Source organism: Salarias fasciatus, chromosome 10 (genome assembly GCF_902148845.1).
Source record: "Salarias fasciatus chromosome 10, fSalaFa1.1, whole genome shotgun sequence".
NCBI classification, from domain to species: Eukaryota; Metazoa; Chordata; class Actinopteri; order Blenniiformes; family Blenniidae; genus Salarias; species Salarias fasciatus.
In genome coordinates this window covers 15,809,685-15,825,613 of record NC_043754.1, presented here as the reverse complement: position 1 = coordinate 15,825,613, position 15,929 = coordinate 15,809,685, and the positions used below count along the sequence as shown (strand labels likewise).

Sequence of the window (15,929 nt, the reverse complement as noted above, 5' to 3'; positions counted from 1 at the left end):
TGAACAAAGGCAACTTAAAAGAGCAGTTCCATGTCTTTGAGTGAGGGTGCATGTGTGTTGGGAAAGCTCTTTAAGTCGAGATCTCTCTCCAGGGGTTATAGGCAGAGGGCAAAAAAGCTGCTCCACACACAGCCCTGCAGAAGGGCTGTGTCATCTGAAGGCTGGGTGGTGTGTTCATACACACACACACACAGACGCTTCAGTCTTTTCCTCTGCTATGGCATTCAGTAAGAAAAAAAAAAAATAGAAAAATCAAAACTCCCAGCATTGCACTGGGGAGATGTATGTGGTGAATTGTGCCTCTGTGTGTTCTTATGTGTGTAATAAAACCTCTTTAGCTCACAACCCAGTCAATGCAAGTACACATGTGCAAGCACGCAGAGCACACACATGCAAATTATCTCCCTTTACCCTCCCTGGCAGGAAAGGAAAACAAAAGTGCACGGAGCAATGAAAACAATTAGCCCAATCAAGGGTGACAGAAGGCAATTAGAAGTAAAAGGGTTGAGGTGCCAAAAGCCACTCTATTATTAAGAAATGTGCTTCTGGAGTGTGTTCCTGAATAGACCGAAGACTCATGACTGGCTGTCTGAAGGTTTTTAAAGGTGTGCAAGGCGTGAAAGTAAGTCCCTGAACCTCAGGAACAAGTGGCTGCATTCGGTGCTTTCAGGCTCGAGACGTTTCCCAAAGATGTCATCAAGACACACAGAGGCGAGATGAGCGGCTGCCTGGCTGCACACTCGACTCACGCGTTCCCTGTGAATCATTTTGCTCTATCCGCAGACAGTCGAGAGCGAGGGCTCGACTAAAGAAGCAACTTAAATGTGTTCCACGCAATTACAGCGAACGAGAAAACCCGGGAGGTAACAAGTGACAGGTGTGCCAAGGTTTCTCCCCTCGGGAGTCGGTTCTGAATCCAGCCCCTCTGGCGTCATATGAACATTTAAACATGGTTTTATAATCAGCTGCCATTCACAAAGACTGACAAGAAATGATTTAAAGTAATTAAACTTAAAGAAACTGGCTTAAAATACAGAGCGACCAAAAAAAAAAACAAAAAAAAACCCCCTATCTGGCTGTGTGGTGAGCCTCCTGTGGTGAATAACTACACTGTAAACATAATCCACATCTGACTCCTCCTCCAGGCCTCACCTCGGGGATCCATAAGGCACAGCTGACGTGGACCCACTTGGTTCCACTGCGGGTGGGCTTGAGAGCCCCTCCTCTTTTGGGACAGAGCAGACATTTTGGCTGGACCCCCAGAGCGCAGGTCCGACACAGCCAGTTCCCCTGGGGGACCTTCAGGATGCCGTAGCAGGCCTGTGAGAGATGAGGGAAAGAGGACAGCATTTGATTTAATACGAGGATAATAGGGTTCACTACATACTCTATTCGATTTCGACTGTGTCAAACAGAGAACAGAGTTCTGATGGAATCCCTGATCATGGCTTAAAATCTAAGCAGCCAAACATAGAGCCACTCTTACAATCCTCCGTCCATGATATTTTCCATCCCAAACCTTTGTTTCAGTCTGAATTACATAATCTGGCTGTAAGGAAGGAAGCCCGATCTGAAATGCCACTTGGTGCTGTTTTGAAAGCACAGCAGGTTATTTTATCATCGGCCAAATTCTCTTTTCCGCTAAGACACCAGGGTGCAAGGGAGGTTTTTCATGCCAGCATAAGAGCGCGTAACATCTGATAATACCTGGCACCGAGAGAGGAAGATCTGAGTGACACGATTTACCACTTAACCGTATGAAAAGACTTCTATTAAGACCATGAGTCACTCCGAAGGTCTCCTCCTCTCGACTACGTGAGCTCTGTCAAGTCTTCAGCTTAATATCAAGTAAAACTGATGTACCACAGAGATCCTCAGAACGCCGAGGACGAGGATTCATCAGATGCTCAAGAAGCCGCAATGCAGACTGAAGAGACGACAACAGGACCGGAAAAGTGTGGAAAATCAAAAACAAACTTCCCACTGACAGAGACGGTGTTGAGATTGACAGGAACACAGGAGGAAACAAAAAAGAGGCATCAAAGACTCCGTCTTCATTAAAAGCAATTAAAGCACTTTATTGATCAAAGGATTTAATTGATCAAACACAGCAGCTCAGCGAGCAGGGCTTGTTTTTCACCTGCTGAAGGTTAGGGAGACCACCTGAGCAGGGGAGAAGGAACAAACACGGCTGGATGCGCCTCGTCTTCAGAGGCGAGCGGATTACTCAGAGCTCCCGGGTGCAATGTTTACTTCATGCCACATTTTTTTTGTGTGGCACCTCGAAGCTCGGCAGGTTTTTCCATGGAATGAAAAGTGTAAAAAAAAAAAAAAAAAAAAAATACTTGAAGTCGGAATAGATAACATTTTACATTATTTTTGAACATATGTACGTAATGGCAGGAACTGACATGAAAAATGTCGTATATAGTAAGATGTGCTAAAAATGCATGGTGATATATATATATATATAGATGTTCCATCCACCACTTCATCTTTTTTGCAGATCATAAAGCAAACTGGAGGTTAAGTCTCTATATTAATGAAAAAAAAGACAAACATCTGAAATAGTAACTTGATGCAATGTGAATACCTCCGAAGATTAAATGACAAAACTATATCATTTATCTAACATGATGATAGAAAATAGAAAACCCACAAAAACAGATTGCATTATAATAGATACACCAGATTTCAGTTAAAATCTTCACCGCATTGTTTGAGACACTGCCGGAAAAACAAAAAAAAAGAAAAGCTTCAATGCACAATCGAATCATCGGCTACCTGTCGTTGATGTGTCAGTTCTGTTTGATGGTTATCTCTTCCCTAATCCATCTTCAGGGCAAGCTCTCACAACTATACTAGAGAACCAGGACCAGCCGAGCAGGTCGGCAGAATCTGGACGGTGAGGCGGCAGGAATTTCAGGCGAAAGGCTGAAATGTGATTGGTGCTGCCGTCCGGAGGCGCTCTTCACATTCATGTGTCATAACAGCAGGTAGGAAGGGGCAGTGTGATGACACTGACGGTGTGTTTGTGCCAGTGGCACCACGGCGGTAATTAAGAATGTGTCACTGTGTGGAAAACACAGCCGGACCCCTGAAGCTACTTGTGAAACTGCAACCGTACGATGGCGTTCTCGATATGATCAGTCTGTCGTTACGAAGAAAAGAGTTAACCTCTAAATGAGCCTGACTTTGTAAACTATAGAGAGTTTACACAGAATTCAAAGGGATGACTGACGGCAAAGACACGGGCGTCTGACCTGGTGAACGCAGACGTTGCACTTGTCGCAGAAGACCATCTCGTTGCCGTCCTCGCCCTCCGGCGAGCGGCACACGTCGCACACCACGTCCTCGTCGTACTCGATGCCCAGGCCCTCCTCCGTCTCGATGGCCTGCCGCATCTTCTCCTCGCACACGCTCTCCAGCTCCACCAGGACACACTCCATCGTCAGCTCGTCCAGCTCCGGTAAGGCTGGCGGGAAAAAAAAAAAAACGAAAAGAAAAGAAAGATGAATTAGTACGTTTGTCCTTTAAAGGAAATCTCAGCTCGAAGGCAGAAAAAGACAGAAGAAGGAAGTGGACTGGAGGACTATAATTCGCATGATTTGATATTTTACACATAATTACTTGGAAAGAAATAATGCAAATCTCCTTCCACTGGCGATGATATGACTGCTGGCAGGATTGATTAATACTTATGAAAATATTAACTCTGCAAAAGACAATTAACACCGAGTTTAGAATACAAGGTCACGCTTAGTGGTTTCCTCTGGTTCTTCTTAACTACAACAAATAAGAAAATGCTTCTTCAAATCTCAAAAGGAGGAAGCCAATTTACTGATTTTAACTTATTTCTGGCCCAAACTGTTTGTATCACACTTTAATTGGAAGGACACGCAGCTTTTTCTTGCATGTTTACCTCACAAGGTCACTCTGTTTTCTCTGGGCTGGCTAAGAGCGAAACGCGCTGAAAACTAGCAGCGCTTTGGAATTACATCTGATTTCATGTTCGCCAAACTAAATTAAAAAATATTACATGTGCACCGCAAGCCCTCAAAGCCAAGAAAATGACAAAATGTGCCATTAAGCCCTCGTTGCCCACAGCTCATTTTCTTTCGCTGGGCCCAATATGTGTCGGCATTAGCATCAGTTTTCTTTCCCCATTTGCATCTCAAAGTGATGCCTTGCTCTAAGGCTGGTTAATAGTTCATGAAAACTGATTTAAACTGGCAAATGCAAGCTCTGGTCCTCATAAAAAATGAAGGATCTGAGATACCGGCAGAGTAAACAGTCTGGTTTCCAGGACGGCGGCAGGCAGATGTGCAATATTATGATCTTATTACCTGCAACACGATTACACAGATTCTACTAGAATGATTAACAGTAATGCTAGAAAGTATAAAGTTTATTTGAATATATACAAAAACAGAAAAAAAATGCTTCATTTTCAGTTACTTCATTTTATTACTTCATTTTCACCATACGGTACTCAAAGCATCTCATTCCCACTAATGGATAAAAATATAACATCCAAAGGAGTTCCGCTCCAAAGGCTGTGTAATCTGAGTCTTCCACTAAACAAACTTCTGCAGTTCTGGAGTTGAAGATTATTTATTGATTCATCTGAAACATCCAGCAGCATTCATTTTAAATGGAGCACAGCATCCTATGCCTCCATCTTTTATTTATGTCATCCAATCTTTTCCCACCGATAGATAAATAAATAAATTACATTTTTATTTACTGCTCCTTGAGCATCTTCTAGCCAGCAGGGTGAGTGTGAAACCTGAGCTGCAGCTCCACACGCTGAACTTCAACTCCGGTTTTAGAAACACAACATCGGCTTTCTCATCACGAGTCAACAGCTGCAGTTCCGCGTCCAAACGGGGAAAGTTTTGAACCACGCGGTCTCTGACTTTAGGAACAAATTCTGTCGTCAAAATCACCGGGAATTCACAGCCCAACTTGAAAGCGGCGGAGCGGAGCAGAGTTAGACATTAACTTGCTTTGACATTTACATAATGCTGTCAGCACACGCTGGGGAAATGGAAGAAACGCCACTATTCACACACACTGCGTGTGTGAGTGTGTTGTTTACGTTGTATGCCCTTTACCAACATTTATTGTCCATCTGTCTTCTCCAGCAGTGCTTTGAAGCCACATCTGGGTGAATTTTTCATTTTTCTTCAGGTTGCTTTCATGCTTTTTACTTTAACAACACCCATTAACAGTTCTTCATTGCTTACCTGAAGGAAATCAAATAGATTTCTTTTTTAAATGAGATTTAGTTTCCTAAATAGAGTGATCCCAGATACAGACAGAGATGTAACAGTGACCAGGAAAACATGCAAACTCCACACAGACGAGCTCAAGCTGGGTGTGAGAGCTGACAAACACACTATGATGCTAATAAGACTTCATTTCTGCATCTTAGTGTGCTTTTTCTTTTAATTAGGTTGCATCTCGTGCATCTGCCCCACATGACTTTTTGAATGACTTCTCTATTTTAATGTTGACTTTTCACCAACATACCTAAATCAAAACTAGAATTTTTTTTTTTTACCATTACTTCTGTCTGAGCATTTTTAATTCTGTTGTATAATTCAGGACGCTTGACACAAAACAGCCTAAAAAATGCTCCACGAATACAGTTTAATAGATTCACACAATCTGATTAAGCAGTATTCAAGTGTATTTACTCTTTGTATCATGATATGAGCAAGCCTCCATCTTGAACATCCTTTCCAGTGTTTTCTGCCGCTTTTCGACAAGAGCCTCTCGGCTGCATAATGGGGAAATCAAATTAACCCCGTGTCTAAAGCCCGCATGAAAGAAAAATAAAGTGTTTGAATAATCAAAACTGCAGCATGTCCAGTATTAACATTTGTCTTCAAGCACACATTCTGAACACACACTCGTGTGCATTTATATTGCCTGCGGAGGTCTAAGATTCAAAAAAAAAAAAAAAATCTGCTGAGTCATCCGATCATGAATTCAGAGCCTCGCTCGGTGGAACCAATCAACCGTCTGTTTGGTGTAGTGGCGGAGGTTATGAGAAACAACCTGCTTGTGCAGGAAGGATGTGTGTGTGTGTGTGTGTGTGTGCATGTGTGTGTTTGATTTAACGAGGATGTGTATCAGAAATGAGGCCTGAAACCCCGGCGGGGATTTTATAAACACAATTACGATGCTTTATCTGAAAGGAGCCGATCAGATATCGAATAAAATGGTGGACGGGGGGGTAGAGAGACGCTCGGGGTCAGCGGCTGTCGCCATGGCGAAGTGAACACGTCGGCAGCAGAGGAGTGAGGAAGCACGGAGGAGTGGGGATGATGAAGCAGGAGAGGAAGCAATAATCAGCCGGGAGGTGACGTAAAAGACGAGCAGCTGCACACGCCGCGGGAGTCAGAAAGCAAACTGTCAGGCTCTGCGTGGGCTTTAAGAGGGTCTCAGACTGCATTTTTATTGTAAAAGGTGAGAAGAAAGTCTGGGAACGCTGTTTGATGAAACATATCTGCGACTGTAAATGGGCGATGATGAGAAAAAAAAGAAAAGGAGAATCTGCAATACCTGCGAAGCTAAACCGCCATTCTATAACATCTTTTTTTCATAAAAGAAGAAAAGCCGCAGCTTAGAAAGCTCCATCCTCCCACTGCCGAGGCTCCGGGAGGCTTTGATTTGAGCTCGTTGTAATAATAAATCATGACAGGTTGTTTCAAGTGATTCTTAACTACCTTCTGTTCGAGTCTGAGGAGCTTTCCCAATTCATTTCAGCATTTAAGAGATGCTTTTTTTCTTCATTTCATCACATGGGCCGCGGCGTCATGTTGCACTCACCCATTTGTCTGAACTCTTGGTTGACCAGCTGCAGCCACGCGACGTCCAGGTCGTCCAGGTCGTAACAGTTGTAGAGCTGGGTCGGGGGAGGCTGAGCGTCGCCGTTCTGCCCCGCGCTGGACAGACCCACTGTTGACTCTGGCAGCAGCCTGGAACAAAAAAAACAAAAGATACACACAGATATTCAAATGCGGTCTGGAAATAATAGCAGGACTTGTTTTCACACCTCAAACATGTTTGGTCGGGTTCAACTGCAATATGGGCTTGTCTCTCCAAAAGATTGACAAGAGGGTTTTAATAGCAGCAATTCTTGGATACGTTAAGGAGAAATAAGGCCAGAGAATGAACTAATAACACTCAGAGTGCTGGGGCTGCTGGCACCAGCAACTGTGGCTGCATGTGAGCAAAATGTCAACACTTGTCTTGATTTGAAACAACCCCTAAGTGTCTTACTTCAGTTCTGCGGCATTAAAGTGGAGTCTGAGCTTTTGTCCTTCACTGAATACAAAACAGGCACCTTGAGGGAATTTCTTTTCCTTCTAATGATTGAGACAGTACTGCTTAAACCTCCACTGATGAGAAGAAAGACTTGACTCAACATGCTGTTCATTTTTACTTCACATTTCACATTCAAACCCAAACTTTCTCTGCGATTTGTCCTGGCAGACCTTCAAAGCTAAAGTCGCTCTGCACAAACTCTGCCCCCGTTTATGGAATGAGGCACAGAAGCTGAAAGAGGCAGAACTTTTCCCTCCATGGGATATAACAAAAAATAGATCTTGACCACCCCCCATATGAATAACTGGTTGAATTAAGTCCTCCAGTAAGCAAATCACAAAAACAAATATGAGTCATACTCAGCATTTATTCAGAATACAAGGTCAAAAAACAGCATCTGAGCAGTGTGATCACACTATTTGATTTTTTTTACACTTTGTTGTCACTTTTCTTACTAGAAATATTAATTTACTTATTCCCAAGAGAGTGATCTGTCCCACACCTGGAAGGCTGGACTAGTTTTGCCTGATTCATTTGTTTTGAGACGTTGCTGGAGATTGACAGGAAGCCTAATTTCCCTCCAAAACTGTGATTTCTCTTACAAAGTTGTGTGAAACGATTCTCCAATCTGAATGAGCCAGACAATCTTCTGATGAGAGTAAATAATACGTAATTTGTAATTTAGTTTGTGTAGTGGATGCATGTCAGACTTATTCAGCGACACTTCTGCAGATTTGCGGCTGCAGCTGGACGTGCACGTGTGACACACTGCACTACTTGTGACAACAGGAGTTATGGTTAGGTCCTCTTCATGTCTGGAGCTCTCCCTGACAGACAAATCCTGACCTCCTGTTTCATGGAGATTGAATCAGGGTTTGACAAACGACTAAAAAAGGGAGCTACTGAAACAATGTCAGATCAAGCGGCCGCGGCGAACAGTGACAGGAAGCTCCTCGGGGCAGTGTCTGGCCTCCGGAGCCCGGAGCACCAACGTCTCTGTCAACAACAGCAGGAAATGGGGTCAGGAACTCTGCTCAGCCCATTGGAAGCCAATAAAGACTCAAACACGCTCACGGAAAAACCCATACAGACACATCTGGACGCAGCAGGAAAGAACAGACACGTGCAGAATATACACAGAATTGGGGAAAATCATGCTGGAAAAACTCAATACCTGAAAAAGGGAAAACAAATCATCGAACAAATCACAGGCACAATTTCTTCTGAACAGGCTCTGTGTGTTGCATAGTAACACGCACAAACACACACACACACACACACACACACACACACACACACACACTCACACATGCTATTTGCACACACTCAGCTGGCAAAGTCAAGACCTTTGTGTGAAAAGGTGAAGTGCGTCAGTGATCACAGCAACAAACAACCCTCAGCTCTCCATTCAGCTCCCGTCTTCCAGCGCGTCATCATAATAACCACATGCTTATTATCCCCATCCTCCGTCACCGCCGTCGTCCTCACAACAAGCAGCGGAGTGATCATCCTCATACCCGTCATTATCATTATCCTTTCCATTATCATCACCGCGCAGCCGCCGTAAATCTTTTCTACGTCTTCACACATGTTACATGCAATGTTAAGAATCTAATCGATTTGAAATTTTTCATCACGGAAGCTACATTAAAGAAGATGAAAACATAAAATGCATAGGAGTATATAAAAAAAAGTGTAATTCTTAGAAATCTGTTTAAGCAGTGAGTGAATATTCACATGGTGGTGATTCACGAGATGCTTCAGAAAAGATGAAAATCTCCAAAATGCAAGTTGTTCCATCCGTCATCTTTTCCATGTTTTGAATCATTTTTTCCCCACATCATCAGTTTTTATCTCATCTCACTGTGAAGCAGCTTTCCAATATCATCTCGCTTGTCGTTTTCATCTCGTATTTCTTAGCATTTCTCACTTAAGCCTGTTTTAATACTTTAATAAAGAGACCCTGATCACGGACTTCACCTCTGGACAATGCTTTCTTTGGCTTTTGAAACGATTGTGCAGCGGTTCTAAACACAACAAATCCAAACAACATCCCTGGATTTTGAGCTCAGTTGATGATTCTGCCAGGCCAACACATGCATCAATGATCAGCATCAATCTCACTGCAGAAATTGCATCCATTAATCTCATAAAGAGTACTGATGTGATTCATTTTTGTCTGCTAACGGCCGGTTTAGACAGACTACGACTGCAGGATCACGATGTAATCGCAAATGAATCCCAAATTTTAATACATTTTTTGTGAAGACAAGCACTCAGAGAACTGAAGCACATTGTGGGACGAGGATGATATGTGACACTAGACGAACAGGCCCGGCCACTCGAGCGGCAGAGGAGAGAAAGGAGGCCCACACATGCACATGGAGAGGGCGACGGAGTTTCATACCGGGGACACTAGGCTCTTATGTAACTTTAAGAGTACCAAGTGTCTTATTACATTAGTGGGTGGTGCAGCTGGATTATTAAAGGACGTGACTGCTGTTATTCCAAAGATTTTGTTCTTTGCAACAAATTCTATGAAAAGACCCCCTGTTTGTTTCACTTTACTTTGAATGACATTTCCCAAACAGTTCAAAAAAAAAAAAGTGGGAGTGGATGGGATGATTTCATCCGTAGATTATTGAATTTTGGTGGAAATCAACATCAAACTTTTTGTCGCAGCAGGTATGAAGTCATAAATACTGTGACATTTGCCAAAAGTGACAGTTGCCACCGATACCCAGGTATCGGGTGAAGGAGAAGCAAAACACAACACGAGACATGAAAGGAAAGTATTTCCTCGTGATAATGCCAACCCATTCAGCAAGAGGAGAGTCAGCACGGGGTCAGCTAACAATCTGTCTCTCCACTGATCAGTCTTATGTAACTTATACTCACATGCACGGTAAACACGATGCGCTGCATTACATAATGAAGGTAAAAAACAAATATGTCCACGGGGCCGCCTATTGTGCACTTTATATTTCACTGACAGAGGCAGAGATAAAGCGCAGAGTCATCTGTCAACACTGGAGACAATGGCTAACTTTCTTTTGGATTACAGGCAGAGATTGATGGTGATTATAATCTATTCATGCACTGATTCTCACACAAAGAAGATGGAGTAGACCTTTCTATTTAGATGTGTTTTCGTAGGGTGTGCAATGACTAACTACTTCTATCGTTTTCCAGCTGATTTAGCTGTAAAGTTCACTCTTTTGAAATATCGCGACATATGCATGACACTGGAGAAAGAGAAGAATAAACCCTTGTTGAGCAAATAACGGTTGTTATATCATAAAAAATTATTCCCTGAGGATTTTCTTGTAACTTGTATTAAGAAAGTAACGTTATCACAATAGCAGTAGCAATAATAATGACAATGATAATGATAAAAATAACAATAAAGAAGGAACCTTCATAATCATTAGAGTTTACATTGGAAGAACCCTAATGAGGAGAGCAGCAGAGGGAGAATATTAAGATGTTTCCTCCTTGGAGTCATAACAATACGACAGCTGATTTTGCTTTGATCTTAATGGTGTATGCGATGAAATATTCAGGAGGAACTACACCCAGTGGGGCTCTGATTCTTAAAACAATGAAAAGCAAACACCCCCCCCGTCCTCCTCCCGCGAGCCCCCGTGCAGGAGTGTTGCTGGAGCGCCTCCGGGGAGGAGGAGGCCAGTTGGAGCTGCAAAAGTATATTTCGTGGCGTAACACCGCTGAATGGGATGTTATATGAGCCCGGGCGAGGCGGGGAGACGAGATATATACATCTGTGCGTGTGTTAAAGAGGGGAAAAAAAGGGCGAGAGAAACCCGAGTCAAATAACTGATGCAAATAATTCTTCTGCGTTCGCCTCACTGGAACACATCCAGGGGTTTGGCTGAGTTACTGGAAAAATCATCATGTGTCCGTTCACGCCAGAGCTTTTTTCACTTTCTCATGCCCCAACTTGGGTGGGTTACGAGTAAATCAAAAATCATGTGTCTTTTCTTACTCACGGAATTAGATACAGGACTGAAAGTACTGATGCTGCACCATAAAAACGGATCACTTATTCTTATAGCAGTCACAGTCATCCTAACAGTATGCAACCTATATACAGCTGAGATCAATTTCACTAGTGATTTATGGGGAGAAAATATTTTAGAAATAACCGAGAACTCCGTCGTCGTTGTTGTTGTTGTTGTTGTTGTTGCTGTTGTCGTTGTCCATCTACTCGCCATGGCCGCAGGAGCATTTTCAAAAAGTCGCATTTTTCCCTTTTCACACTAAGATGTAGTCCGAGAGTTTTTGAAAAGTTGCATTTTGAGTGGCTGTCATCTAAATGACACTTAAAACACAACAAAAGTTTTCCATTTGTTCCTTCAGTAAGTCGTGGCGTGTAAAGTCGACCAGGAGTCTAAATGACAGTAAACTGGAATTTAATAAAAAATAAAGATGGTTTGGGAGATAATGGATCGTTCTCATGCAAAAGTTACAAAACTTATCAGAGGAAACTTTGACTCAGTATTTTTGGAATTCATTCATGCAGTTTGCATCTACATTAAAAATCTGTTCTTTAGCTGAATTTGGTCCGATCACAAGTCCTGGAAACTTTTATTTGAAAACTATCACCGTTAAATTCCTGTCAAACTTTATTTAGAATCAATTTCAGATGATTTGAGGGATTTTTGCTAGAGGGACAAGCATCCACTGCTTTTCTACTGAAAGACCTGATCATAGCAAGACATGAAGACACCGCTCACTTTTGTAACAAAGATTAATATGAACCCAAAACATCACCAGATAAAGTCAAGTCACTTCCAAAAAAGGCTCTGGAATGCATTTTCAAATTCTGCTCAGGACAGGTATGCTGATTTTCTTGGACGTATGTAAGTGGTTCAAATCATTTTTCATACCAAAAAGACGCCTCTCACTGCAACACAATGCAACTCAACTGAACCACAGCCTCAAGAGTCACCATTAAATTAAATCATTGCTTTTGAATAACGCGCCTCGGGCAGGTAAGATTCATTACAGGACTCCAGCTTTGACTGCTCTACTTTAAACTGGATCATCACACTAAAATGGACCAGCAGTATCTCTGCACTGGAGTGTGACGTTGATGGAAAAGACCAACAATACAACAGAACCCAAGAACGCTAAAAAAAATGAAAAGTCTCTCTCCCTGATCCCATATGTTTCTCACCACTGTGTAAATCTCACCTCCCTCTTTTTCTCCTTTTTTTTTTTTTTTTTTCATAAAACATCAATAATAATCTTTTTCTCAAGGAGGGATGAAGTGGATGGTGTTTACATAAGACATTTCCAGTGTGGGCAGAGTGACAGCGGCTCAGCTCGGTTCTCAGTCTGACTCTCTGCCCACACAGGACACGTCTAGTTTAAACAGATTTCAACTCCTGACAGATCGCTCATGAAGAGCAGGAAGTCCTTCAGCACCAGGCTGGAAACATATATGAGGCTAAACGGAAAAAGAGGAGGGGAGGGGGGGGTATGTAGATGATAGAAAGTTAGGACAGGGCAGAAAATAAAGAGTCGGAGAAAAGAAGGGAGAAAGAAAGAAGCGTAGGATGCAGAGACGGCTTTGTTAATATGGTTGCATGGGGATATGGCCCTTTTCTGCGACATCCAGTGTAGCTTATTGAGCTTAAAGACAGCTATAAAAGTCCAGCCGCTGGCCCGATAATGTGATACAAATCAATAAGGAACTCCGGCAAATGAAGACAAAGATAAGGAAGAAAAGCAGGAGATAATGAAGAAAAAAAAAGCAGAGCAGCTAAAGAGGGTAATAAGATGAGATGATAATACAGAGGAAGCAAAGAGAAGAGCGATGATAGCATTCTTCTCTCCAGTTTTCATTAACTTGCTTTCAGTGTCAAGTTCACTTAGTTGACTTTTGATTAACTCTTCTTTAAACACTGCCGATGCAATGAAAAGCCAAAGGCGATTAAATGAGTGTAAAAGCTGCGGAGTACATGATGGCCCAATAACAGTCACACAGTCAGCGGCTGTTTTACAATATTACAGAGGAGGCAGTTTTTCTTTTTTTCTCCGACTCCCTGCGAAGTCTGCCTCAAATATTAGAACCCCAATAAAAACCTGCAACACACTGGTATGCTGCAAAAAAAAAAAAAAAAAAAAAAAAGAACCCTGATGGGGTGTTACTCTGAATACAAGATTAAACCACTTGTCCAGACATACCATTCTTGTCAGATGCAAAACAATCCCTTCCCTGTGTGTACACACTGGCTCTGTGTGTGCGTTTGACATAATCTTTCATTCTTGAAATACCTCACTGTCACAGTACGGCTGAGAAAACCGGCTATTCCCTTTTCTTCCCTGTAATCCCTCTTTTTCTTCCTCTAGTTTTCACACCAGACAGAGAGAGCGAGAGAGAGAGAGAGAGAGAGAGAGAGAGAGAGAGAGAGAGTGAGAGAGAGAGTTGTTTTGTGCCAGGATCCCCTTGTCCTTGGCCAACCCCTACAAATCCCCCTCCTCTAAAACACAGTTCCATATCTGCATGCAGACCAGCAGAGGTCAATCAGGTCAGCATCCAGCCTGCGCAGAGGTTACCTACCCGACCTGGGTGTGTGTGTGTGTGTGTGTGTGTGTGTGTGTGTGTGTGTGTGTGTGTGTGTGTGTGTGTGTGTGTGTGTGTGTGTGTGTGTTTGCTTAACATGCCCCCATTTGGAATTACAGCTATTCTCAGTTACTTCATGTTGTGAGCTGTGCTAAAAGTGTGCAGCTATTTTTACTTTAACTGCTATGAATGATATTGATCACATAGAACATCATTAGGAACTGTTTCCCATGAAGCTGGATAAATATCCATTCTCTATCCAGGACAAAGACAAGGTGAACTGCAGCCCATCCGAGCTGACTCTGGGTGATTGATAAGGTCAGTGAGACGGAAAGACAATGATTCACACACATCTAGAGTCATCAATGATCCTAAAATGCACTGCTTCCACGGGAAACCTGTGGAAGCTGACGACTCCCATCATCCCATCAAAATAAACTAAAGTTACTGATGCTGCTTTGAAGGAATGCAATGATTTAAAAAAAAAAAAACTGAAGAGCTTGAGCTGGAAATGCACAAAGCAAGGAGTGTATAAAGATTTAAAATATGAATGAAATACAAAAACCTGGCAAGTACTTAAGTAGCCCTCGACATGTGACGCCAAATCAGCACAAAATATTGAAGTATCCTGTGCAAATGTGAAGACCTGAATGTAGAAACTGTTTGATCACTGAAGGGAAAAATGACTTTGAAGGACTGAGAAGAGAAAAAAATCTTAACGGAGAAAGTTTCAGTTCAACCTTCCAGGTGTGAACCTGGCAGATTATTGACTCCCTCCTTCCACTCCAAATCATTTAAATTCATCAATACTGACACAAAAATGCACGCACATGCACTCACACACTCACACGCGCACACGCACACCTTCCGGATTGTTATAATGTTGTTTTGGACAAGTGAGTCATCTTCATGTCATATTTATAGGAAGAACAACACACACACACACACACACACACACACACACACACACGGACAGTAATCCCTCAGCAGACAGTCATCACTGTTATATTTATGTGAAATAAATAATGGAACTATTTTTCCAACACACACACACACACACACACACACACACACACACACACACACACACACACACACATACAACGACCCTTGGAAGGAGTGACTCATCTTCATGTCATATTCATGTCAATGGAATCAATCATTTCCCCAAACACACTCACACACACACACACACACACACAGACACACATCATTTGCACAGTGACCTTTCGGAGATGACTCACCCCTGAGCTGCTTTCATAGCAATCAGCCAGTGTACCAGACGCTGCAGCACAAACACACGTCTACCTCGTACAAATAGATCAGCTTTATCTTTAGAGCGGGACTTTCTCACTGGATCATTCTCAGGGCATTTCAAACCCCACCTGTTTTATTTTTTTGTATATATTGTAAACTCAACAGATGTTTCCAGCAAACCATCATGAAATGACTTTAAAAACGGATTAGCATCAAGTAGCAGGAAAAAGAAGTTAAAAGTGTGAATGTTTGAATGTGGAGTTTTTAGAAAGAACTTTGTGAGAGGGATAAAAGGAGAGAGGAGACGGAGTGGTTGGTTTGAGGAACTATTCTAACTTTTTTCTCCGGAAGCACTGAGCGGAGGATGTGGGAGCGCTGTCCACACTGTGTGACTGACAGTGGATCTCTGGGAGGTGCAGCGCAGAAACACCACCTTAATGAGCGCTCAGCACCAAAGATGGCGAGAACATTTTTTTTTTTTTTTTTTTAAATGAGAATACAGAGAATTTCCATTTTAAGTAGGAACTCATGAATGCAAAATGTGGCTTCATTATAGTCTCTCCTTCCGCCTTTCTCTCTCTTTTTTATGTCACTGCCACATTTTCTTCCTCCATCGTCTCTTTCCTTAAAAATAACTGTCCATCACAACCAAAAATACACTTCCTGCTGTAAATGACGAGTATGTCTATAAGCAGTTTAAATCACTGAGAAAGAGCATCCTTTAAATAATTTTTTTCGTGTTCTC

At 42.4% G+C, this 15,929-nt stretch overlaps 1 protein-coding gene across 4 annotated transcripts in view; it reads right to left on the bottom strand.

The window, feature by feature from the left end:
• The window catches only part of jade2 (jade family PHD finger 2), a 174,379-nt gene that overhangs the window by 77,603 nt on the left and 80,847 nt on the right, over positions 1-15,929 (bottom strand). For all 4 annotated transcript variants that reach the window (XR_003932254.1, XM_030100614.1, XM_030100613.1 and 1 more), the window contains exons 5-7: positions 6,841-6,989; positions 3,264-3,475; positions 1,153-1,320 (exon numbers count right to left, since the gene is read on the bottom strand). Coding sequence is in view for 3 of the 4 variants with exons in the window: in XM_030100614.1 (XP_029956474.1) it covers positions 1,153-1,320; positions 3,264-3,475; positions 6,841-6,989 (529 nt within the window). In the remaining variant the exon portion in view is untranslated. The remainder of the gene's footprint in view (positions 1-1,152; positions 1,321-3,263; positions 3,476-6,840; positions 6,990-15,929) is intronic.